This window comes from Ranitomeya variabilis, chromosome 2 (genome assembly GCF_051348905.1).
Source record: "Ranitomeya variabilis isolate aRanVar5 chromosome 2, aRanVar5.hap1, whole genome shotgun sequence".
Taxonomy (NCBI): Eukaryota; Metazoa; Chordata; class Amphibia; order Anura; family Dendrobatidae; genus Ranitomeya; species Ranitomeya variabilis.
The window spans coordinates 341178615-341205698 of NC_135233.1; the positions used below are offsets into that span (position 1 = coordinate 341178615).

At 42.1% G+C, this 27084-nt stretch overlaps 1 protein-coding gene across 3 annotated transcripts in view; it reads right to left on the minus strand.

Moving 5' to 3' along the window:
* The window catches only part of LOC143805766 (fibronectin type-III domain-containing protein 3A-like), a 101632-nt gene that overhangs the window by 48786 nt on the left and 25762 nt on the right, over positions 1–27084 (minus strand). For 2 of the 3 annotated variants that reach the window (XM_077285396.1, XM_077285395.1), the window contains exon 2: positions 86–223. The exons of the other annotated variant lie outside the window; for it this stretch is intronic. In XM_077285396.1, coding sequence (XP_077141511.1) covers positions 86–196 — 111 coding nt within the window. In that variant the 5' untranslated portion in view covers positions 197–223. The remainder of the gene's footprint in view (positions 1–85; positions 224–27084) is intronic. 3 annotated transcript variants of the gene reach the window in all.

The window sequence follows — 27084 nt, forward strand, 5'->3', positions numbered from 1 at the left end:
GTATCTCCAGCCCCAACCTTCGCACTAAACACTAACTAAAAGGTCAAATTGCAGAAAGGTAATAAACCGAATAAAACAAGTTCACCTGTTGCGTGCTATCACCATTCACCATGTGAGGTACAAGCGAAACTTCATTCATTAAGGGCGTAGCTTCCAACGGAGGAGGCTGGTCGGCCATCATGGCTGAAATGATCATTCATCGACAGATGTTCACATCCACCACCTAGACATAAAAAAATATATAATATCACGGTTTATTAACAATTTCACATGTTTACAAATGACCATCTATCTATAAGATTAAGTGGTAACTAATTGATCTGTGGGGGGTCTGTCCACTGTCTGATTGGAGCTGCATCTCCTTTACAAGTTCCAACTTTCAGCTCCTATATGGGCACATTCCTAGATCGAACCCCAATGCACGGTCTGGCCACGGGTCTCCCAACCTGAGTGTGACAGCTCGGGCCATGAAAAATGCGGCCGTCCGTGCATTGTGGTGCCATCTTGGACTGCTTTGTTTGGATGTCTCAATGTGCCTTTGGGCAACAGAAATACAGAAGTCTGAACGCCAATGTGAACCCAATCTTAGCTTGAGATGAGAGTTTTGACAAGTTCTAATAAACCCGTGGTCTGGCCACTCATTTTTAGATTCCCTGCAATGATGATGTACTAACTAATCATCAGCGATTGACTGCAGTGGTCATGGTATGTCACAACTGGAACAGTGGGTAATATACCAGGCGAGGAGAAGGTTTTTGCTTATTTATTTTACCACTTTTCCTGATTCAAAGGAATAAAATTATATATATATATATATATATACATATATATATATATATATATATATATATATATATATATATATCAGACATATGTATACACATATACATAACATACACAAGAGAATTAACCAATAATTCATGGGTTAAAGGCACTGAGTATTCCCATGAATAAAAAGATAAAGAGATGACAGGATGCAAGAAATTTGTCATGCCATACTACAATTATCTGCTATCTTTTTTTTCCACAGGGATATAACAAAAGGACTACTGTGCTCCACAGCGAGATTTATGACACTCGTTCAGCAATCTCTGATTCAGGGGACCACTGCGGATGATGCGAGCTGACACTTATTGACCCATATATACCGCTGATCAATAAATGAAAATGCACTGGTTTCTGTGGGTGATTGAGACAAGCTTTTATACCGTCAGACTTCCACCATTTTCCAGAAGTTGGAGCTTTGTATCGGATGTAACTCCAGACAGAGCAGTTATGCGTCATCTCAAAGTGCAGTGAAAAACAAACTCTCGATAGTCTGGAAAGTGAATAAATAGGTTAAAAGTAAAGATCACAAATGGCATCACACTGAGGATAAGTCACCGTAAACTGGAAAATTCCTGCAATACACAGGCACGGGGTGACGGCCATACTGTACAATGAATCTTTGAGACCAAAATGACTGATCTGTGATTAAATGGTGTGTGCCAACTTCCTATATATTGCACAGGATCACGTCATAGTCAGTGCCAGCATTGCCTCACATAGGCACATCACTACCTCGGGCTGCAAGAAGATAGTGAGGGTTGTTTAAAGGGACAACACCCCATTAATTAGGATCTCCAGGACATAGTAAATAGGCCAACACATCTGCCCACATTATGTAGCACCTATAACCCTTTGAGGTCTGTGCAAATGTATCATTTTTTACCTCCTATTTCTCCAAGAGCCATAAATAATTTACGGTATACACAGTACTGGTTAAAAAGTTTGTACTCGTCTGATCCTGCAATTGCTTTGCTCATTCTTATTGGAATGTGCACATTGTAGATTCAGACTCAAGGCAGCAAAAAAACACGAAGGAAGACATATAGAAACAGGGAGTAAAGAAACAAGTGCGAGACAAACCAGAATATGTTTAATAATCATCAGAGTACGCCCTCTTAGTCTACGTTCACATTTGCGGTCTGCGCCGCAGCGTCGGGCGCCGCAGCGTCGCCGCATGCGTCATGCGCCCCTATATTTAACATGGGGGCGCATGGACATGCGTCGCACTTGCGTTTTGCGCCGCATGCGTCCCTGTGGCGCCCGCGTCCGGGCGCAGAGGACGCAGCAAGTTGCATTTTTGCTGCGTCCAAAATCAATAAAAAAAAAGGACGCATGCGGCGCAAAACGCAGCGTTGTGCATGCGTTTTGCTGCGTTTTTGTTTGCGTTGTGCGTTGCGGCGCCGACACTGCGGCGCACAACGCAAATGTGAACGTAGCCTTACTCGGAATTAAAGAAGTTATCCGCTACCAGGACATCCCCTTGTCATATCCCTCGCTTGGCCAAGCTAAAATAATAAAGCCTATACTCACCTCCCGTGCCTTTCCCGCAGTGTCGGCACTCGCTCTCCCCGTGGCTCCCGTGCCGTCTTGTGGCACATGGTGCCCGGTGGCCAGTCAGAATTGGCGTCACCGCCTTCGGACAAACTGAACATGAAAGTCTGGACTGCAGTTGACCTCTGACTTCCTCTTCATGTTCAATTTGTCCGAAGGCAGGGCTGGCGGGGCCAGTGACGACAGCGCTGATTGGGCACCGGGGTCATACAAACACATGAGAGCCCTGGCGAGAGCGAGTGCTGACAGTGGCGAGTATAAGCTCTTTAATTTTATCGTGGCCCGTCGTGGGGCATGAGAAGGGGTCCTAGTAGTGGACAACCCCTTTAAAGTGGACCCGTCACCAGGTGAAAAGTGTATGGGTTTAGCTCTTACTTTATTCCCGCTGCTCCACTGAGTATCCTGCTTTTCGTTTTTCTATGGTCTTTTTAATTCAGTGCTAATTTTTACGGTCTTTTTTTAAGGGAGCGTGTCTTAGGCTGCTTTGCATCATTACCCTGTGAACCACGCCCCTTTAGAATAAAAAAATCACCACTAAATAAAAAGGCCCATATCTCTGGAACCGTATGGTGGATTTTAGAAGAAAAAAAAAAAAAAAAGAACACTCTGGGGACCAGCGGGATTAAATTAAAAGCAAAAACTACCCAGTTTACCCTGGTGACAAATACTCTTTAAAAGCGGCGTGGTTAAGCCGCGAAACGCGCGTCGGGGCGTTTTGCTTGTTCCGGTGGGACCCCCCCTTCTTGCCCTCTCTATTGGTAAGCTCATCGGCGGTATTATATCATTATACACTATGTACCATTTACTGTAGCCTTTTTTGGCTACCGCACTAGCTTAGGATGTACCGTGGTTAGCTGAGCCTTACTTTTTCCATGGGGGGCTTTTTTGCTCTCCTTGTATGACTACCGATGTACTTATTTATGGGGGCAATATATAGGGGGGCATTCCCTTCCTGTGCCTGATTAGGTAACACCAACTATGTGTAATGTATTACTGTTTTAATATTTTGTACTAATAAATGATATTTCATTGTGCAATACTATACGCTCCTTATTTTCTCCTGTTCATAAATGTACTACCCTACTGGTCAGACAGTGAAAGGTTGTTCAACTTGCCTGATGTGTATTGTGGTGCCCTAACTCCTCCCTGATGGCGGATAAGGGGGAAAATGTATTACGGAGGCAGATAATCTGCAGCCAGAGAGGGTCTGAACACAGTATGGACTTTGCTCCTCTGAAAAATACATAGCAAGCGTGCCGAGGATTAAATGGGACAAGTCGTAATATGGATGGGTTTGGATGACATTACTCTGCGGCATCAATGAAGCCTGGACCTAACAATCTGAACAATTTTGGCTGCTCCAAATGCAAAAAATTACATTCCGCCTTCTTGACACATTACTATGAACAATTTACTTTGGCACTGAACACGAAAGAAAAATGTAGTGTAGAAGGCAAGTTTGACATTGTGCGCAGAACAATCTAGTTTCTAGATCTCAAGTAGACATCCTATCTGGGGAGGCTGAACTCTGGCAGACACAAAGCAACGAGGAACTGGGAAAATCCCTTCTTTGTTAAGACCGGAGGAAAAAAGGTTCATATATTCAAATGATTTATTCTAAAATAAGCCTTTGTGAAAAACGAGACAAGCCACAAAGCATCTGCTGTTCCAGCACCTAACCCGGTGGTTTACACAAGCCCAAAACATTCTGTCATGGGTTTTTCGGGTCGCAAATCTGGAGAACTCAACTTAATCGATGCCCGACACTTAGCGGAGAAAATGGGGACATCTAGAGAGGACGAAAGTAATTGATAAAAGGAAATTTTATACTTTCTCACACTGATAGTGAATGAAGAGTCGAGGGCTTGCCCTTCAACAAATCAGAGTATTTTGTGTTGGGTTGGTCGCTCCTACTAACCCAAGTACCATGGCGGCACAGTTATGGTGTGGGCACCGGAGTTCTGTCCAGGGCTGTGGAGTCGGAGTCATGGAAATTGAGGAGTCGGAGGTTTGGCTTACTGACTCCACAGACCTGGCAGGGCTGTGAATTCGGAGTCATGGAGTCGGAGCCCATTTTGGTGGTCGGAGTCAGAGGTTTGGCTCACCGACTCCACAGCCCTGGTTCTGTCAACCCAATCATTTGGATATGCCGGCTGTATAATATAGAAAACACCCTAGTGCTCAAATAAATTAACCCCTTAGATACTTTAAAGTAACCGAGGAACCCAAGAGGTTTTACAAAGTGTTAAAGATACTCCCACAGAACACCTAAAGATTTTTCATAGCAACTCAGAAAGAAAAAACACCCAGAAAGCCATGATTTAGAGCAACCATTTTTAACTCAGTACCACCAAGTACTGGTAAAGGTTGATCAAGAGAAAAAGATTTCTATAGAACCCATCAAAAATAAAAAGACAGAATTTCCAAAACTGGCTACATGTGTCGAGTCCAAGCTTCCCATTTATCAGAACGGCACACAAAAGGGCAAGACCCTCCAATGCACTTTTCCTCTTTTTGCAGGTCTTACACTTAGGCCATTCACATCACAGAGATTTTTTTGGTAATGCAAAAGACGCTCAATTTCATCAGTGTTTTGGTTCTGATTTATATCTGTGATTTTCACGGACTCAAAGACTTGTAGGATAATGTTGTTCTGTGACTGATAAAATATAAATCAATGTCCAGATGTTATGGGCAAGAAATCATGAATACAACTACTTTTTTTTTTTTTACTAAAGGCCATATTTTTTGTTTTTTTTCTTCATTTTGCAGTTTATCCTATCCTTGACTGCTTTCCCCTTTCCCTAATTAGAAATATTGCATTAGAAACGTAAAAGAAAAAAGTTTACACACGGAGTGATGGACATGTGTTTTTGGAAACAAACTAGGAACAGTAGGAAACAGAAAAAAAAAATTGGTCGCTTAGGCTACGTTCACATTTGCGTTGTGCGCCGCAGCGTCGGCGCCGCAGCGCACAACGCAAACAAAAACGCAGCAAAATGCATGCACAACGCTGCGTTTTGCGCCGCATGCGTCCTTTTTTTAATTGATTTTGGACGCAGCAAAAATGCAACTTGCTGCGTCCTCTGCGCCCGGACGCGGGCGCCGCAGCGACGCATGCGGCGCAAAACGCAAGTGCGACGCATGTCCATGCGCCCCCATGTTAAATATAGGGGCGCATGACGCATGCGGCGCCGCTGCGGCGCCCGCCGCGAATGTGAACGTAGCCTTAAAACTTGTTCTCCCCCCTGGAAAAAAAAAAAAATGAAGGGCTGTTCCTCTATGGCTTCCTCCACTGCCTCCGAGTCTGCGCTTCAACAAAGAAACCAATTAAATCGAACTGTGAATAATGAAAATTTCTCACTAATTAAACCCTCCACAACTAGTATATTTAACAGTCTGTTCTTAATTTGAAGATGGGTAACGGCAATTACCCTTTTGCCAGGATTTGCTTTGGGGAAAAAAAAAAAATGATAGGAATAGAGTTTACAGATTTCATCACCATATTAGAAGATTCTGATTCAATCACAGAAGGAAACTGAACGAATGACGACTGAGCTGGGCACCAAGCAATGCTTTTGTCAGTGGGCCGTAAATTTATCTTCAAAATCAAAATCTTCACATACCGTACTTACAGAGCCACAGCTTCAGATTGAGGCCATCTTAAAGGGGATGTCAGCCTGGAATTAACTCACTAAAGTCATTTAAAGGAATGGCTAGGTCACATCTTGAATGGCACTTCCTAAACTAAATACACAGCACAGCGGTTGTTCAGCAATCAAAAAAGCAGAGATAGTAATAAAACATCTCTGCCTGCCCTATGGGGGAGTCTGGCTGTGTCTGACAGGCTGTGTGACAGCAGACTGCCCGCTCTTTCAAGATCTCATGCAAGCAGCTTCCTCTGCACTGAGATTTAGAACCTCAGTGCAGAGTAATGTGGACCGCCAAGATGTTTACAAGGCCTTGAAAAAAAAAAAAAAAAAGGTGGAACCTCCAGAACATGTTTCAGTCCCTACCTCCTCAAGCCCTAGGAGAACTACAAAGTTTCCGCAATCACACATTTCTGGGAAGTTTGCTGGATAAAAAGGGCTAGGGTGGCCTGGCAAACAGCAAAAATTACAACAGTCACAAATCAAAGACCTGACAGCTACAGTGAAAGTTGGAAAGCATGCTTTATAGTCTGTAACCATGGGAACACTTTGGCTGGCATTGGGGCTGCAGACAAATACAGTACTGATGTCCTACACACGTTTGGGCTGAAATCACACGATTTAATACTTCAAGCCAAAGCCAAAAGTGGTTACAAAAAATGCTGTGGAAAATTGTAAGAAAAATGTGGAATTTTTCCCGCAAACATGGGAGTTTTTGTGGTAACAAGATAAGTACCTTTCTTCTAATCCAACAGACTATTATACAGTTGAGACATTTACAATTACAGATATATTAAACTACTTAATGAAATGCACCATCTGAGCACCATTGTGAAAGCACTGTATAAGTGAGCAAAACAAATGTTACAAACACATGATGGAAAATAAAACTAATCAATGGCTTAGTAATCTGTGAGAAAATATTTTTCCTTTGAAAGCCGCAAAAAAACAAAAACAAAAAAAACAACGCTCCAGGCCCATTGTACCACAATAACATGAAATTGAGAAACAAACACTATCCTGGTAAGAAAACAGCGCGGCAGATTTACACTGAACTGTCACATACACCAATAAACCTCCAATCATAACAGAAACCACACAATATTATTAGTATGGGGGAAAAAAAAAACGGAAGAAATAAAATATGTTACAGATGTTGTCTCATACGGCCTGTGTGTGCGCTTCCGCCCACATCCACAGCCGGCAGTTCACGGTAATAGCCAAACTATGCAGAGCTCCATGCAAACCGCATAACAACGGAAGCACGGAAATTCCAAGGAGGAAATAATTCATACTTTGGGCAGCTGCGGAGCAAAACTAGAAAGACGATGTCCCAGAGCAACTCCGAACCGGCCACGTAGATTAAATCTGAGCCCCCAACTGTGGACGAGCAACAATCAGAATAGTGTAGGTTCTAATCTATACAAGGACCCTGATTTCAGAGGGAAAGGCCAAACAACTACTGTATATTGGGGCCTCCTGACAGAAGTTGAGAGATCCTTCTTCTTTCAGGGCAGATGAGTGTCTCACAGACCTGTCTGTCAGTGATTTTCTCAGCAATCTTAGGCCTCATTCACATGTCCGGATTTCACGTATGTGTTCTAACAGTTTTCCTCACAAACAGAACACGTACCCATTATGATCTGGGGTGCTCTTCAGTCATCACACGTTTGCGGTTTTCACAGACTGCGTATCCATGCAAAACTCAGAGACATGTCAATTTTTTTTTCTTCGGTATCACGGATGAAAAGGGCCAAGTGAGGCCTATGGGTCAGTGAATAACATGTAGAGCTCACGGATGTCGTCCGTTTCTCGCCCATGATTAACATTGCAAATCATACGAAAAGCTTTGGAATTTATCCGTCCGTGAAAAATACAGATGATAGATCAATGGTAAAAATGGACATATAAACCAATTACTGATAACACCAGTGCCATTTTTCACGTACGTGGTTAAACAAATAAGTGTGAACGAGGCCTTATATATAGGCTCAGTGTCAGAGGCTGGCTCAGGAGATTTTGTCGTATGTCATACTAACCCCCCCCCCCCCCCCCCCTCTATATAAAAAAAAAAAAAAAAAAAAAAAAAAAAACACCACAAAAAAACTGTGCATATTCATTTTACTCATTTAAGAACAAGAATGAATAAACCAGTCATTTAGAGGTTAATGTATTCCATGTATTATTTTGCAGAGACCCTTCGGACCTAGTTAAAAATCTGAAGTGAGCAGCCCCATACACTGTCATAGGTATGAGTATTATCCGTGAAAAATATGAAATGCACTCGTATGTGAATGCACACAGCTATCCTGGTGTATGTGCCATCTGTGGTCATCATGGATAGCACTTGCACCTATGACAGTCTATGGAGTTATTCCCATGTCTGTGATTTCTTCCTCGGACCGAGAGCTCTGTGCAAAATCATGGAGACATAGCCAATATTGACACGAGTGTCGGATCACAATTGGCAAAGTCTATGGGTCCGTAAAAAAAATTGGGAAGAACTATCTGATGACATCTGAGTGCAGTCCGATTTTCACAAACTCAGAAAGGTGCAGGATTTTTTTTTCTTATTTGTTTCCACGTATGAGAAAAAAAACTTTGACACAAACTAAATTATAAACGTTTGATAAAAAAAAATGCAGTCCATTTTTCATGTACGTGAAAAATACCGATGTGTGAATTATTATTATTACTATTTATTGTTATAGCGCCATTTATTCCATGGCGCTTTACATGTGAGGAGGGGTGTACATAGTAAAAACAAGTACAATAATCTTAAACAATACAAGTCACAACTGGTACAGGAGGAGAGAGGACCCTGCCCGCGAAGGCTCACAATCTACAAGGGATGGGTGAGGATACAGTAGGTGAGGATAGAGCTGGTCATGCAGCGGTTTGGTCGATTGGTGGTTACTGCAGGTTGTAGGCTTGTCGGAAGAGGTGGGTCTTCAGGCTCTTTATTAAGGTTTTGATGGTGGGCGAGAGTCTGATGTGTTGTGGTAGAGGGTTCCAGAGTAGGGGTGATACGCGAGAGAAATCTTGTATGCGATTGTGGGAAGAGGAGATAAGAGGGGAGTAGAGAAGGAGATCTTGTGAGGATCGGAGGTTGCGTGTAGGTAAGTACCGGGAGACGAGGTCACAGATGTATGGAGGAGACAGGTTGTGGATGGCTTTGTATGTCATGGTTAGGGTTTTGTATTGGAGTCTCTGGGCAATGGGGAGCCCGTGCAGGGATTGACAGAGGGGAGAGGCCGGGGAATAGAGGGGGGACAGGTGGATTAGTCGGGCAGCAGAGTTTAGAATAGATTGGAGGGGTGCGAGAGTGTTCGAGGGGAGGCCACAGAGCAGGAGGTTGCAGTAGTCAAGGCGAGAGATGAGGGCATGGACTAGGGTTTTTTCTTGGTTGAGGAATGAACGGATTCGTGAAATATTTTTGAGTTGCAGTCGGCAGGAAGTGGAAAGGGCTTGGATATGTGGTTTGAAGGAGAGATCAGCGTCAAGGATTACCCCGAGGCAGCGAGCTTGTGGGACTGGGGAGAGTGGGCAGCCGTTTACTGTAATGGATAGGTTCGTTGGGGGGGTCGCGTGAGATGGGGGAAAGATGATGAATTCTGTTTTGTCCATGTATGTGTTGTGAATAAGGCCTAACTCTAAAAAATAAGATGCTTGCAGCAGACACGGGCGGGCATGAATTGCGCCATGGTGATACAATCCAAAATAAGATTAATATTGGGTAACTTAATGTCGGTAAGATTATCGTACCTCAAATTCTTATCTGACCGCATCTTTTGAGAAGCCAAAGCCGTCAATCTGGCCGACATTGCCCTTGTATTTATAACGATATTATCTCATGTCTGGGAATGATTCCCCATAACTAAATGGAAAAATCAGATGGAAGGAAAAGCTGATGTCAGGCCTGGAAAACCAGCACCGATTTATCAATAGCGTCACAATTTATGACGTGTCCGGAAACAAAAAGATCCAAACTTGTTCTCGTGCTCGATGCAAAATCTTACAAAATCTCATTCACCCATTGCAGAAACCATCCACTCGGCGAATTCACCTGCAGTGTGGATTTTACATTTACGGCATGACAATTTATGCTGTGGATTTATCTTGCAAGGCAAAATGTGAAATCTGCTAATAAACTGCAAGATTTCAGAACAAAAATAAAAAAAAATTAATTGAAGAAAAACTGCAGCGAATCCATCTCGTTTGGACTTGTATTCCTAAAGTTAAGCAATCATTTTTTTTTACAGCGTTTTTCTTTTTATCACAGGAAAACGCTATGCACACTATGAGGTTTTTTTCACGAGTTTTTGATATTTTTTTTATGTAAGAAAAAGCAAGGAGAATGAAGTTTTAGGGTATGTGCACACGTAGAATGATCCTCTGCAGATTTTTCCGCAGCGGATTTGATAAATCCTATTGGCGCTATATAAATAAAAATTATTATTATTATTATTATAAATCCGCAGGGCAAAAACAGCATGTTTTTCCTGCGGATTCTCCACTGCGGTTTTACACCTGTGGTTTTCTATTATGGATCAGGTGTAAAACCGCTGAGGATTCCGCACAAACAATTGACATGCTGCGGAATGTAAACCGCTGCGTTTCCGCACGTTTTTTTCCGCAGCATGTGCACTGCGAATTGCGTTTTCCGTAGGTTTACATTGCACTGTAAACGCATGGGAAACTGCTGCGGACCCGCAGCTGTGGAAACGCTGCGGATCCGCAGCAAAATCTGCAGCGTGTGAATATAGCCCTAGAAATCCTATTTATTTTGTTGCTGCTGTAAAACATTATGGATTTTTTTCCGCAAGAAAAAAACTGCGTGTCAACAAGCCCAAAGGATTTTGTCCATATTATTTATACGTTGCGGGTTTTGGGTGTTTTTGCTCAAATTTGCATTAAAGAAATCAGCGGCGTATTGAAGTACTAGCCAAGAGGATGAGTTCTTGACAAATCTCATGACATGTTGCAGAACAATTGTGCGTAAAAAATAAAAATCAGCCGTGTGTCGATTCATTGTGCAGAATTCACCTTTTACAATAAACAGGGAGATTGATTTTATTACAGGTTTGCTGCATCTAACGATGGAAAAACCTTAGGGAACTTTAAGGCTATGTGCACACGTTCAGGATTTCTTGCAGAAAATTCTGGAGAATTCCGGACATTTTCTGCAAGAAATCCGCAAGAAAACCGCGTGCGTTTTTGCCGCGGTTTTGACGCGTTTTTGCCGCGGTTTTTTCCGGACACTTCCCAATGCATTTTAAGTGGGAAATCCGCAAAAAAACCCGCAAAATTAATGAACATGCTGCGTTTTTTACCGCGATGCGTTTTTACCGCGGAAAAAAACGCATCATGTGTACAAAAAGTGCAGAATTCATTAAAAATGATAGGATGCATAATATAAGCAGATTATTTGCGGTTTTATAGCGTTTTTATAGGGAAAAAACGCGAAAAAACCGCGAATAATCTGCAACGTGTGAACACAGCCTTAGGGTTTATGAACATGCTGCAGATTTTTTTTTTTTGCTGCTGAAAATCTGTTCCATTTGCCTGAATGGGGGATGTTTCAGATGAATAGGACAGTGAGAGAATTTTCCACATTATGCAAGCAATGTGTGAACACATCCTACGTGCACATTTTCCACTGTGAAATTTAATATGGATTTCACCCTATGCATTGCAAGAGGATGAAAACAGCAGCATAAACTGACAGGCTGGTAGTTAAAATTTCCACCACACGTCCTATTCTTCCACGTACGAGAAAAACGGACTGATTATTCTGATCAGACTTTGATTGGAGCAAGCTCCGAGTGTCATTGGTTTTTTTCTTATGTGGAGAAATTAATAAAAAAAAAAAAAGAAAAGAAACAAGTTTTTCCACCGTCTCCATTCTGACAGATCGAATTGCACTCGGACCCACTGACTTGCATTGCAGATTCTGATCAATCAAAATTGGACATCTCTCTGCGATTTTCCACAGACTGAAAAAAATCACGGACACAGACAATGACAGGTATGAGTGCTATAGGTGAAAAACATACGTGAAAATGGGATGGGAGAATGAGCCCTTATTCTGCAGTGTATGGATGAGATTCAGTGAAGATTTTTTTGGACTGCACATCCGGATAGATTATTCACAAGTACTCGAGGAATTTACGGCAATTCAGAGAAGACCATAGAGGTACGATCATTTGTCTGTCCCACAATCGACAGCAGAAATGTTTTAACATTATTGGAAATCTTAATTAGAGAACATATAATAAAGCCCCCTGAGCACCTGACCCCTCGCATGCCACTCCACGCCTGGGGCCAGGAATCTCCCAGCTCTAGGGTCATTCTTTGAATAACTGCGCTCTCAAAGGCTTCAAGGAACTGGATATCCTCTCAATACACAGATTAGTCAGCACAAAACTGGGATGTACAGAAAGTGTCCTTAAGAGGAACACAATACCATAGGGGTCTGCGCTGACTTGTGGGGGATGGGCAGCCCACACACACTCATACAGGAAATCCTACAGTACTATTTAAGGTCAGGAATGCAACAAAAACCCGGCTGGAATAAAATGCTTACTGCAGTGAGTAGTAGTGTAGAGACCCTGGAAATCCACATCGACAAACAAGCCTTGGTAAATCGGATAAAGGAAACCGGGGCCCCCCCCAAAAAAAAAAAAAGAAATTAAAAAAATAAATAAAAAAAATTTACATTGGTGGTCATTCTATAAACCAAATACAGTTTTTGGAAATTACAATCCATTCGCAGAAATGAAAAATTTTAGCTTACGCCCGGAGGACGACACACGACATCAAAAGCTTTCAAGCATCGTCAACCTTTGAAGCTTTCCCTTCAATTATTTTTCTACGTGCAAAGATTTATAAGGTTGGATGAGCAACTAAAACAGCAAAAAGTACAAAAAGTCCTAAAGATCAAAAAGCATCCTAAGAAATTACAGAAGGTTCTGACAGCAAAATTAAGCAAAAAAATCATTTCCTCCGGACACAGATTTTGCATGCAAAAATTATATAAAAAAAACAAACAAAAAAAAACACCCAGAGCAAAAATGCAATATATCAACCCGGCCTCATTAATGCATCAGAATTAGAAAACGTCACTTGATCTCACATTAATAGTCAAGATCCCCTTCAAGGTCTAACACCAGCTGTAAGAAAAAGGGGTTGGCAGAGCTACTGAAATGAGCCAGCCAGTCCCCTCCACATATGGCACAGAAAACTCGTGTCCATCCCAATCCATAAGTGAAGCTGTCGGGACCCAGAACTGTTTATTTTGCTTATTAATATTTTCTTCTTACTATTTTACTTATATAGCACCATCATATTCCGCAAACATAATTTCCGTCCCCACTGGGGCTCACAATCTACATTTCCTTTCAGGCGCGTGGCAACCGGAGGAAGCCCACACCGACACCGGGAGAACATAAACTCCTTGCAGAGGTCGTCCCTTGGTGGGATTTAAACCCAGGACCCTTTTCTTGATTCAAGTAAATTCGTTAAGTATTATAGAATTTTATTTTTAAGGCATCAATAAATATTAATTCCCCGACGAACACCCGCTTTACTGTGACAACTAAATTTTAAACTAAATATAACTTGGAGATAAAACATTTTTGTTTTTTTTGCATAATTAGTTTACTTAAAATACCTTAAATTTAACTACGTCTCCGGCAGAGAAAAATATCTATATTGTTGGGGAAACCAAACCACCAAGGAAAATCAAACAGGCGTGGCGTGAAATTACACCTTATGTGCTGTTCTTTCCAAAAGGAGAAAACACGTTCAAAATAAACAAAATTAACGCGTCAAACAGTCGTGTACAGTTCTAACTGCTACTGAAAAACCAAACAGCTGTAATCCATAGCACATCGCCTGTCAGCCGGAACGTGGAGTCGCTGTATAGGAGGCATTGAAAGAAAACACACAGCCCACATTCTGCCCCTTTCCAAACACAACCACCTGACAATCTCGCTGCACACTTTCAACTAGTCTAGACTGAAGTGTATGCGGAAGAGTGAGAAAGAGTGGGCAGGAGGTATGGCGACACGCAATCTAGACATGGATGGTCGTCTTTCACAACCGACGAGTGAGACTATAAAGAAGACCAAGTTCTCGCTGGGAGTTGACAGAATAAAGGTCAGAAAAGAAAATACATAAGGGAGCCATTGGAAAGAAAATCTGACTGACAGCTCTCCCCTCCACAATTCCTCTACAGATGCATTTTCGTTGGCGAGAAGGGAGAAAATCGCTGGCAGATGTGGGCACCACGTTTAAAAAAAAAAAAGACACTGTAAACTGGAGCAAGTTCAAAGAACTACCAGGAAGGATGGTGAGCGGGCTGCAAACTATGTCCTGCGAAGAAGGGTTATAAGATCTAGGAATGTTTAGCTTGTAAAAAAGAAGGCTAAGAGGAGACTTAACAGCAGTCTACAAATATCTGAAGGGCTGCCACAGTGTAGAGGGATCATCCTTATTCTCATTTGTACATGGAAACATGAGAAGCAATGGAGGGACACTGAATGGGAGGAGACACAGATTAGATATTGGAAAAAACTTTTTGACAGTGAGGGTGATCAATGAGTGAAACAGGCGGCCACGAGAGGTGGTGAGTTCTCCTTCAATGGAGGTTTTCAAACAGAGGCAGGACAGACATCTGCTGAGATGGTTTAGTGAATCCTGCATTGAGCAACTAGTTGGTTGGAGATGATGACCCTGGAGGACCCTTCTAACTTCTTAATATTCTATGATTCTGGCATCAACTTATCTCCCTGGAAAACAAAGGAATTGGATATTTAAACTTCTCATGCTCACCACCCACCAATATAATCTGTTGCGGGCTAGACAAGAGAGCCAATACCCCTCAGATGGTCAGCTGTTACAGCCAAATTTGCTATATGTATATGGGGCCCTTAAAGCAGTTTTTTTTCCTTTTGTTTAATCTGGTTTAAAAGCAAAGGGTCGCACATCACAAAGGGTGAAACATCAAAATATGAGCTTCTAAGTTTTCCTTAATTTTTTCATTATTTCCTTTTAATAAGCAGTGAGAATTTACCAAGACTCATTAGGGCATATCCACGTGCAGCGGATTAATACAGACATTTCAATTTTGACTTATCTGAATGGGGATGGAGGGTGGGGGTACAGTGGCAAACAAAAAAATCCTGCAAGCCGCATTGAAATAAATGAGACGGTTTCCAACATTTATGGAAAAAAAAAACATGCAAAATATGAAAATATCCTTACAGAAATTGATCAAATATAAGCAAGTGTTGCAGCAACTTAAGGGTTTGTTCACAGGCTTTTGTTTTTTTTATTACTGCTAGAAAAAAAACTGCAGCGCTTTACAGTACCAGCAAAGTGAATACAATTTCTAATATCTCATGCACACGCTGCTTCTTTTTTATTTGCGGAATTGAACCATCAATGCATTTTTTTCAAATCTGCAGCGTGTCAGGTCTTCTAGCGTTTTTCACCCATTCTGATTCTGCATAGAGTTTTTCCTGACAATACTCTGGATTTCTGCAGCAGAAACATCTGCTGGGAACACCCAACATGTGCACATAGTCTTATAGATTCCATTTTAGGGAATGTTCACACACCTGTATTTCACAGCTCAAGCACAGACCGCAATGCAAAGATCGGTCACGGGTCTCCAGACTTAAATTCAGCAGCCACAAAGATGGCCATAACGACAGGACAGGAGACCAGTGGCCAGTCCGTGCTTGGACGATTGTGTGAATATAGCCTAAGGCAGTGTCCCCAACTCCAGTCCTCAAGAGCCATCACCAGATCATGTTTTCAGGCTTTCCATAGTAATGGACAAGTGATGGAATTATCTGGGCAATACTATTCTGAAAACATGATCTGTTGGCGGGCGGCTCTTGAGGACTGGAGTTGGGGAACAGAGGCCTATGAAATATACTTGCACCTCCTTGAAGCACCATATGGTGGAACACAGTTTCGTCAAGCTCAAAAAGGAGGACAACTTGTATTGCCAGATATTCAGTGCACACGGCTGTGAAAAGTACACGGAACCTTAACGAAATGACACAGCTCTGACAGTTCCCCAATAATAAATCTGCAGATAATTATGTTTAAACGAAAAGGGAGAAGAAAATGGTTGGTAATGTGCGCTCAATATGCTCAAAAATAAAAAGCCTAAGAAAACATAACCAGTTCCAGTTAAAAGTTTCACTTGTACTTAATATCAAAGTGTGATAAAACTATACTGACAGACGAGTCATGGGCTGGAGCGCTAACATCTGTGCGAAGAAATTTGGGTGGTATTCTTTGTAGTACTTGTGCGCCAACTTTTTTCTCAATGTTAGTCCACCGCTATCAGACATCTTGGCACCATAAACGCAAAAAGACAAAACAGACTAATTTTATTACCCAATCAATGGGCGAAAAAAACATAAAATGTTAGGATTTCAACTGGAAAATCAGAACGTTTTGGAAATCTAGACATACATATGAAATAGAAGCTGGTCTAAAGAACAAGTAAAAATCCACTGTTCGAGATAAACATTTCATGAAAACTTCAGCGTTTGTCTAATTTTGACATCTTGAAATCCCCACAAGTGAAACTGAGTACAAGCACAGAATAATTCTCCATATTGTGGTCAGATTGCACAATTTATAGCAGTTTCCACATTATATGATTACAGAAGCAAAATCCAGAACTTCTAACGCAAGGGGAGATATTGGGGGAGAGGGCAGTCAAGTCGCCTCGATCTCCATTTTATTGTTGGCACGCCAGTTTCTAAGAAAGAGGTACGTAAACAAGGGAAACCCTTATTGGGAAATGGACAGCAAAGAGAGTCCCTATAAATGTAGTAAAAAAAAAAGACCCAGAGAGCCAAAAATACGTGAATGTCCTTGCATATTATGTAACTCCTAAAAGATCTGATTCTTCCGAAATTATTTCACAATTGACCGCAGCAAAAAAAAAAAAAATGCAAAAGCAAAACAAATCACCCCACGAGTTTCAAGTTGCACAATTGTGACATTGGTTTGCATTCTTCTACTCTACTAAATTAGTACCAAAAAGGGAAATCTGCATTAGATTAGAGTTCATGAGAAAGTAAAAAGCCATTAACGGAGTAAAAGGACAACTACCTAGAAACCAAGTAAAGCTCCCCCATATTTACCATCTGTGACCTCCAAAGACCACAGTGCCAACCAAGATCCACACCGACATGAAGACGGAACGTTCTCTTGGGTGCTTGCATATGTTCCAACTATAACCCAAAACAGAAGGGAACTGGATTCCTATAAAAGTGGACCGGGTGTGTATGCATAGTTGCCAAAATTGACGGGACTGTTCCGGTTTCATTAAGACGGCATATCGCTGTCTGAAAAGGGTCGTGAAATATGAACACCCCAGTCGGAAAAAAATGTTCTTAAGTATTAGTGTGTTTTGCAAACTTTTTTGTGTTTTTACTTCCATGTATATCTACAGCCCGACTTTTGAGTCAACAGCTGATGCGTCAATCACGCTACACGCACCTGATGTTTGTCTGTGATCTGGCCCTAATACATACCTATGAAAAGGAGGAGTCAATATTTACTTGGCCCTTTTAAAGTTTACATAATGGTCAGTCACAAAACATGAGTCAAAAAGAAAAAACTATTCCTTTTGTACATTGCCCACAAACAAGGCAATACCCAAATATAAGGTTGGCGATGAAACTAGGGTTATCCCAGGAAAGCGCGTTTCTGATAATCAGCCAGTATAAAAAGGCTGCCAATCGCATGCTCATTCGTCGGGTGAAATTTTAAAGCTTGCTTAAAAAAATCATTGTTCTCGGCAGTACACTGTCGTGTGTAAACAGGATCTGCGTTGCAGAGAACAATAATAGATGAACACAAAACGATCGTATAAACCAGGGGTGGGGAATATTTTTTCTACCAAGGGCCATTTGGATAATTATACCATCCTTCGGGGGTCGAACAAACTCTGCCCACAAAGTACATCCTGACTCTGGCACTGGTGTCAGGATGTAATCTTTCATTGCATGCTTTTCAGTGCTCAGTAGTGAACACTGTGTGTGCGCTAACAGAGCAAGAAGAAATGAGCTGGCGGCAATCAAAATACAGCTCCCTGCCCAAGAATGTGGTACCTGAGAATCTGCCCGGGGGCCTGATAAAAGGTCATCGAGGGCCGTAAATGGCCCGGGGGGGCCTGAGGTTCCCCACCCCTGGTATAAAGGATGGTTCTGTGCACATGGAATGACTTAAATAGATGATCATCGGTCGTCTAGTGTCTGAAGGTTGGCCACTGTAAATGCACCTTATGTAATACACATATTTATCATCATCACCAATCGTGACACTCAAGAGTAGAGTTTCAAAATCCGGTTTCGATTATAATCGGCGACAAATATTGTATTTGCAATAGTCGCCGAACGTCATTAAAGTCAATGGGAGAAGAAATAAACGAATATGTTCAGAATCTATCTTCTCTTGGCATCAAAGACCTTGCCCTGTCCTGGATTGCCTCATACCTTTCCGACCGCACATTTAGCGTTTCCCACTCCCTCACTACCTCCTCATCCCACCCGCTCTCTGTTGGTGTCCCTCAAGGATCTGTCCTGGGCCCCTACTTTTTTCCATCTATACCCTTGGCCTAGGACAACTCAAAGTCCCATGGCTTCCAGTACCAGCTGAATGCTGATGACACTCAGATCTACCTCTCTTGCCCAGATGTCACCTCTCTACTGTCTAGAATCCCGAAGTGTCAATCAGCCATATCCTCCTTATTCAACTTTCGCTTCCTAAAACTCAATGTAGATAAAACCGAACTCCTCATCTTTCCTCCATCTCGCGTATCTCCCCTACCCGATCTATCTATTATGATAAACAGCATCACGCTCTCTCCCGCACCTGAAATCCACTGCCTCGGTGTAACTGTCCACTCTCTTCTGTCCTTCAAACCGCACGTCCAAACTCTTGCCACCTCCTGTTGCCTCCAAAAAATATTGCCAGAATCCGTCCCTTCCTCAGCCCTCAATCTACTAAAACTCTTGTGCATGCCCTCATCATCTCCCGCCTCGATTACTGCAACACCCTCCTCTGTGTCCTCCCTGCTAACTCTCTTGCACCACTCCAGTCTGTCCTCAACTCTGCTGCCCAGCTTATCCACCTCTCTCCTCGCTACTCCCCTTGTTTCTCCCCTTGTTTCTCCCCTCTGCAAATCCCTCCACTGGCTCCCAATTCCCCAACGAATTGAGTTCAAACTACCAACACTGATCTACAAAGCCATCCACAACCTGTCCCCTCCCTATATCTCTGAACTAATCTCCCAATATCTTCCCTCACGTAATCTTCGATCCTCCCAAGACCTCCTACTCCCCTCCACAATTATTCGTTCCTCACACAACCGCCTCCAAGATTTCTCCTGAATATCCCCCATCCTCAGGAATTCCACGCCTCAACACGTCCGACTATCCACCACCCTCAGATCCTTCAGACAGAACCCGAAAAACCCATCTCTTCAGGAAAGCCTACAGCCCGCAATAACCATTCTGCCACCTCACCACCACCAGAGCTGCTGCACCCCCGACCTTCTGTCTCTTCTCATGGCATTACAAGATCTATTCCTTAAATAATAAATAAAAACACAACACAGAATTTATTGAGTGGAAGAAAAATGGCCGTGATGTTTATTTAGGGTTAAACCAGTTACAAACAAAATAAATAATGTAATCACAACTTCCATATTTCCATAAAAATACCAAATCCAATCCGCCCATACCAATGGGCGATTTTCCCACAAACAAGAACATCACGACGGGGACTTAACAAAGAAAAGGGGAGGGAGGGTGGGCTCTTCTTTTCTTCACTTCTCCAGCGGAATGATGTTCCCTGGTAAAAGCTGGCAAATATATAGCAGAATAAATCTGCCCAACAACCATAACCACCAATAAAAATCCTTTGAAATGGGCGCCAAAAACACCAGTTAAAACCAGAGCTTCTAAAAATAGCTCACCATGGACATTTAAACTGACCTGAGATTGAACCCTAAATTAAAGACCAATGTGCATATCTGATAACAACAATATTCCTAAGATCTGTAATGCCATGAGACCCCCCCTTTATTTCATTTTTTGGCGGGGGGGGGCTAGCATGGCATTACAAGATCTATTCCTTAAATAATAAATAAAAACACAACACAGAATTTATTGAGTGGAAGAAAAATGGCCGTGATGTTTATTTAGGGTTAAACCAGTTACAAACAAAATAAATAATGTAATCACAACTTCCATATTTCCATAAAAATACCAAATCCAATCCGCCCATACCAATGGGCGATTTTCCCAAGAGCCAAGCCTCAAAGAGGCGAGGCCCCCCCATAACCACACAGCCACTTTTCAACCATTGATTGTAAATTTAAGTTAAAAATATCCAATCCAATAACTGATAAATGGACCAAATCATTCCGAAAAAGTCCTGGTAAAAACCCTTCTAAATCCTCATGACGAAAAGAAAAACCGCCAATTAATGGTAAAAATTTACTCATACTCCTATTAATTCTTTTACGAATCTTATCCAAAAATAAAAACTTAGAATCAGACCATAAAATTCTGGGGACAATTTCAGAAAAAACAAGACCAACAGACGGAAAAGACTGTCTAATGCTGCAAATATCAGACCTCATAAAAGCTAATAAATCTAAAGTTCTCATTTTGCCCAGATCGTTACCGGACAGATGAAAAATCACTAAATCTGGAAAAGGAAACATGTTAATACATTTTCTAAACTCAAAACAAAAATTTGACCATTTCATGCCCCGAACACTGTGCCAGAAGATCTGAACTTGAGAAGAATTAAATGATAAATTCTCAGTATACATTCTCTGCCTGGCCCTCTTCTCTGCCCAAAAAATATACGAGTGTCCAATAATCCACACTATGAATGGACCTGAAAAATAAATAGATAATTAGTAATCGTAAAGTTCGTGGCGAACATACAATTTGAATCTATTAGATTCCCATCTACCCAATTTCTGTATTGAAGCATCCTCTAAGCCTGATCTGGCTGCTTCGGTAGCAGCTCCTATATGGAAAGAATGGGAAGTGATCCTAAGGTGTTGGTAATTCAAAGAACATAAGCATTTTTTTAGAACTGCATTGAATTGAAATATAGTTACAGGTAAACCATCCAAATGAATAAATAACGGGCCTGAAATATCAGGCCTAATAGTAAGCCAACGCCTTAAACTAGATACTGGGCAGATTAACGGCTCAGGGAAAGAGTTAATAATTAACCTAGAACCTCTGCCCATCTGGTCTGTTTTTGATTGTCTAATAAATAAAACTACTTGAGAATTATCAACTCTGACATCAGACCTGAACAGACCAGAAGGTTCCGATTTTTTAGTTGAGACTACCTCGCCAACCCGCAAGGCACCGAAAAATGTGAGTGTGAATATTGAATAAAATAAAAGGCTCTCCTCTCTAGAACTACAAACATCAGGGAGCGCTAAGCATAATTCCTTCAAAAGCTGGAAAGAGATCGGGCGTCTTGAATCTGGTTTAAAGTTAGATCTCTTCAAGCCCTTCAAAAATTGTTTTAAGGGAAAAAAACTAGTTAGCGGGGGGTTACCCCTTAATTTTAGAAAAAACGATACCCCTGCAATGGATTTAGCTATAGCTGAGTGGGAGAGGCCTGATTCAGACAGAGATACTGCAAACTGCAGGCCGGATAAGGCATTGGATACATTACAATTTAAGTTATGAAGGGCGCAAAAATTCACCCATCTAAGCCACGCGGCCGAATAATCGGCCCATGATCTAGCAGAGAGGGAATTCCTAATACACTGAGGAATCAAATCGAAATCAGCTCCCAAATTGACTGCGGGCAAGGAGTTGGCTCCAAATCTGCGTTGGGTACCTGTAAGCAAAAAATTGACCGCTCATGTTTGCACAGTGAACCCGCCACTGAAGCCCATGCACTCACACCTTGTTTCGCTTTGATCCAAATATTAAATTTTAGGCATGTTAAAACCAACTGTCTTATAATCAAAGAAGCACATTTATTTTTAGAGGACAGGGTGTTTATGGAGAGAAGTACTCCTTGATTCAATGAAAAGATGCTAATCCTGGAGTTTTGAATCAAAGAGCCCCATAAATAGAGCCCCAAAAAAATTGCAAAGAGTTCCAGCACCATCTCATTATTTGTGATATGAGAATCCAACCAATGAGATGGCCACTGAACATAACACCAATGATGTGACAAAAGAACACCACAGCCGGAAGTGGAATTCACTGAAACAGAGAAGGGGATTGAGTCAGCAGAAATAAAAGCAGTTTGCCAGCAAGACTTTCCGTTAAAATCTGAAAGAAATTCTAACCAAATTTTTACATCCTCCTTCATCTCAGAAGAAATTCTGATATGAGAAGTAGGAGACGTTAATCCTTTGGTAGCATCATAAAGCCGTCTAGAAAAGACTCGACCGATTGGAATAATACGCAAAGCAAAATTTAGTAGGCCGAGTAAAGATTGAAGATCCTTTAAGATCACCTTCTTTTTGGTAAGACAATTATTTAGTGCAGTGGATAATTTTACAATTTTGTCCGGCGGGAGTCTGGATTCCATTTTAACCGAGTCTAACGTAACGCCTAAAAACTCGATACAATTACAAGGAAAAACGGTTTTCTCATGGGCAATGGGAACGCCAAAATACTCGCACATTTTAATAAAACTATTAAGTGTATCTAAACAAATTGAGGATTCAGGGGGGCCTACAAACAAAAAATCGTCTAGATAATGCAAAATATTGACGTTGGGGGAATTAGATTCCAGTATCCAATGCAAAAATGATGAGAAGCTCTCGAAGTAAAAACAAGACAGGGAAAAACCCATAGGGAGGCATTTGTCAAAGAAAAACTGGTTTTCAAAATAAAAGCCTAATGAATTAAAACCGTTAGGATCTATAGGTAATAACCGAAACGCCGACTTAATGTCCGATTTGGACATAAGAGCGTTCTTACCCATAGTCCTAAGCATGTCTATGGCCAAATCAAATGATGAGTAGCTAACAGAACAGACGTCTTTATCTACCTCATCATTTAAAGATGAACCAGTGGGGTACGATAGGTGGTGAATCAGGCGGAAAGATCCCGTATCTTTTTTGGGTACTAAACCTAACGGAGAAATACGAAAATTTGGGAAAGGAGGGGAGGTAAAAGGACCTGCGACCCTACCAAGTTCCAGCTCGCTAAAAATTTTTTCTCTAGCTATTTCGGGATTAAACGCCAGAGAGGGAAGATTCCTTAACAACTTACAGCCGATCCCTTTAAAAGAAGGCACAAAAAAACCTTTAGAAAACCCGTTAAAAATTAATTTACTGCTCAGAAGATCTGGGTACTTGTTTAGCCAGTACACCAGTCTTTCCAGCTTCACTGGGGTCGAGGCTTTTTGCATTACTGTCCCTGGAAAGTGTTTGCTGAGCGGACTGCTTTTTAAAGCATCGTGACATAGAGTGCGCATTTCCGCAAAATGAACACTCATGTCGAAATCTGCAGTTAGTATTCCACTTACAGACAGAGTCATTAAAAGCAAAACAGACGCCCTTCTTAGGGAGGGCTGATGACACCTGTTTAGTTGAAGACTGTCTCTGAGGCAGCATCAGATTAATCCAAAGCCCCACATCCTTCGTACCCCAGGAGAGGTCAGGATGAACAGCTAACTTTTGCCTAAAAGATTCATCATAATTAATCCAGGCAAAACCGCCAAAGTTGCGGTATGCCTCCAAAATTATGTCAATGTGTTGAAACAATTTACTACATAAATTGGGTGATTTCTCGCCCAGGACCGCCGAGTAAATTGAAAAGGCCTGTATCCAATTGTTGAAAGATCTGATGTGACCACGTTTAACGTCATCCGAATCAGATTTTTCATCGCGCCTCTCCAACCTACCCAGCTGATCCCTGCGAGGAAGCAGAGAAAATAAATCAATGTATTGGTTACTCCAAATCAGCTCCTTTGTTGCTGAGCTGAGATGAAAACCAAGGGGAGAAAGCTCACAAGTCAGAGCTTCTTTAAAGTGATTTTGAGGAATTAGCGTAGAGGATGTGGAAATTCCAGGACTGTTGTCAAAACTGACAACTGTGGGAGAAGGAGATTTAAAAACCTCCCCCAGTGTCTCTGAAACCACATCCTTGATCATGTTTTTAAAATCAGAGTGCGAGACAGACAGGGGCACATGAATGTTCTCACCCCTACTGATGGCGTCGCTGCTGCGTCCAGAAGAGTTGCCAGCACTCCAGCCCTCCATGTTGGGCGAGCGCCGGTGCGAGCCAGCTGATCCTGACCCGATGGAGTCCTCACGCTGCGGGAGCACGCGATCCGGTGCGGGAGCTGGGATGCTGGAGGAGGCCGCAGCCATCGCCGACAGGGCGCCTGACAGAGGGGTTCCCGCAGCGCTTGTACGGCTGCATCTTACCCCTGTTCTGCCAGCGCTCACTGATGACGCGGCTGGCGACGGCTGAGGACGCTGTGTGAGCTCTCGCGCTGGGCTGCGAGATCTCCTGGATGCAGCACCGCGAGGCTTCCTGGATGGCGCTTGAGAGCGGCGTCTGGTCCTCTGCGACGGGCCCGGTCCATCCTGAGGTAACGGCAGGGCCGGAGAGCCTGGAGCTCTGATGACCAATGGTGGCTCTGCAGCGTCTTGACACGGGGACTCAGCCTGGGATGCCGGTAAGGGAGGGGGGGAGACGGCTTCGGATGCTACCGCATAAGGTTCTATAGCGAGGCAGCTCCTTAGCCAGTCAACCCCGCCCTCAGCGCCGGCTCTGGAGATCAGCTGCTGCAGCAATTCTTCCATCCTGGAAAGGGGTCTCTTCTTTTCTTCACTTCTCCAGCGGAATGATGTTCCCTGGTAAAAGCTGGCAAATATATAGCAGAATAAATCTGCCCAACAACCATAACCACCAATAAAAATCCTTTGAAATGGGCGCCAAAAACACCAGTTAAAACCAGAGCTTCTAAAAATAGCTCACCATGGACATTTAAACTGACCTGAGATTGAACCCTAAATTAAAGACCAATGTGCATATCTGATAACAACAATATTCCTAAGATCTGTAATGCCATGAGACCCCCCCTTTATTTCATTTTTTGGCGGGGGGGGGCTAGCATTATCCCAAAGAATTTAAGTCCCCAAGGACAGGGTCCTCTCCCCTCTGCACCAGTCTGTCATTGTAAATCTGTTTACTGTAAACGATATCCATAATTCTGTATGTAACCCCTTTCTCATGTACAGCACCATGGAATTAATGGTGCTATATAAATAAATAATAATAACACTATGTTAACAAATTTTTTTTATTTTTTTGTTCCTGGGTCCAAAGTTTGTTTTCCTAACCCGTTATGCTTAAAACAAATAGAAATTAGTTGTTGTTCCACAAAAACTTTGCTTCTGTGATCAGGACATTGAAGACTACTCATTATTGAATATGAATGGAGAATTTTCCCGAAAACAGACAAATTTCAAAATTTCATTGTCCTGATCACAGAAGCAAAGTTTTTGTGGAACAACTATTTTCTATTTGTTTTAGGCATAACGGGTTAGGAAAACACACTTTGGACCCAGGAACAAAAAAATAAATAAGAATTTGTCACAGTGTAATTTCCTTTTTTTGACACAATAAATACGAAAAAAAAATTGGCCTGTGGTCATAAATAAAATCAAAGTTTGTGCTGAATGTAGTTTTTCCATAATCTTTACACATAAGCAGTTGAAATATTACACTTGGAAGCCAGAAAAAAAAATTGTGTTACATAGTGTAATCTATGGTCAAACAAAGTCGGCCGAACATATTCGCTCAACTCTACTCAAGAGAAAAAGTTGGCGTGACAATATCCTATAAGACCCTGATCATCATTTTATGGCAGAGAGAACAAAATCTCCAAGGTAAAATTTCATCTGAAATCAGAAAAAAAAGTATTCTGCTAAAATTCCACAACAATCTGGATGAAAGCCAGGAGTGAAAGTGATCAATACACAGGAAACCACAAAATTAGCCGAGGATCTGGAAAGAGTTATAAAAACATCAAGGATGGAAGAAGTTGTACAAAGCAGAGAGATGGTAAAACCAGCCAGATTTCTTCCAAAGTTTACAACAAAGGATTAACAAAGAACACCAGGGCACAATAGCTCCAGGACCTTGTTTCCGGCCCTGTGTTTGCACAGAAAAAAAAGCAAAGGTCGCCAAGTCTGAAAAGCCCAGTGTGCCTGGGAATCCACCGCGACTGTTTGTTTTGATGCTGATGTGAACTCTGACAGAATGCAAACGCTTTGTTACATAGGAAACATTTGGCCAACGTGTCTCATGGAAAGATGCGGAGGTCGGAGTGTCGCGGTACGCAACATCAGAAATCTACGAGGCTAGGACTAGTGTCTAGCTCATTGACCGATCTCAGAACTAGTGGTCTATAAAGCAGGAAGAGGTCTGAAGTTCAGCTCTGGTCTCACCCCAAGAAAGTCAATGACCCAAACTAGGTGGCCAAACCAATGCACCACCAGTGCCAACAAATGAGTGCACAATCTGGACTCAATACTTCTAGTCCTTTGATATATTGGACAGCACTGAATAGCAGAACCTCTCACGCTATTCCATACCTTTTTCTTTATGACATACCAGCCGAGCGGAGGCCCAAAGGACATTTTTTGGCACCCAATGAGTTACTGGAGCCCTACGGATACCCTTAGTGTGCACGCCGAGCCCGCCTACCTGTCTGCCAGCTAATGGTACGTCACTAATGTAATATATGAGCAAGGCCTCAAAGCATGCAAAATGCTGGACCTTACAAATGTAGGACAGCCTAGCAGATGAGACATGCAAAAATGTAGTAAACTAGAAAGTGGGCAATTGGGTAAATTTGACCAGATGATAAATGTTGCTAATTTTTACAATCAAAACTGACATTAAAGGGTCCGTCCATGAATGACATATTGACGACCTGTTATCAATATCGAATGAGTGGGGGGTCATCACCTACACCCCCAGGGATTTCTGCTACTAAA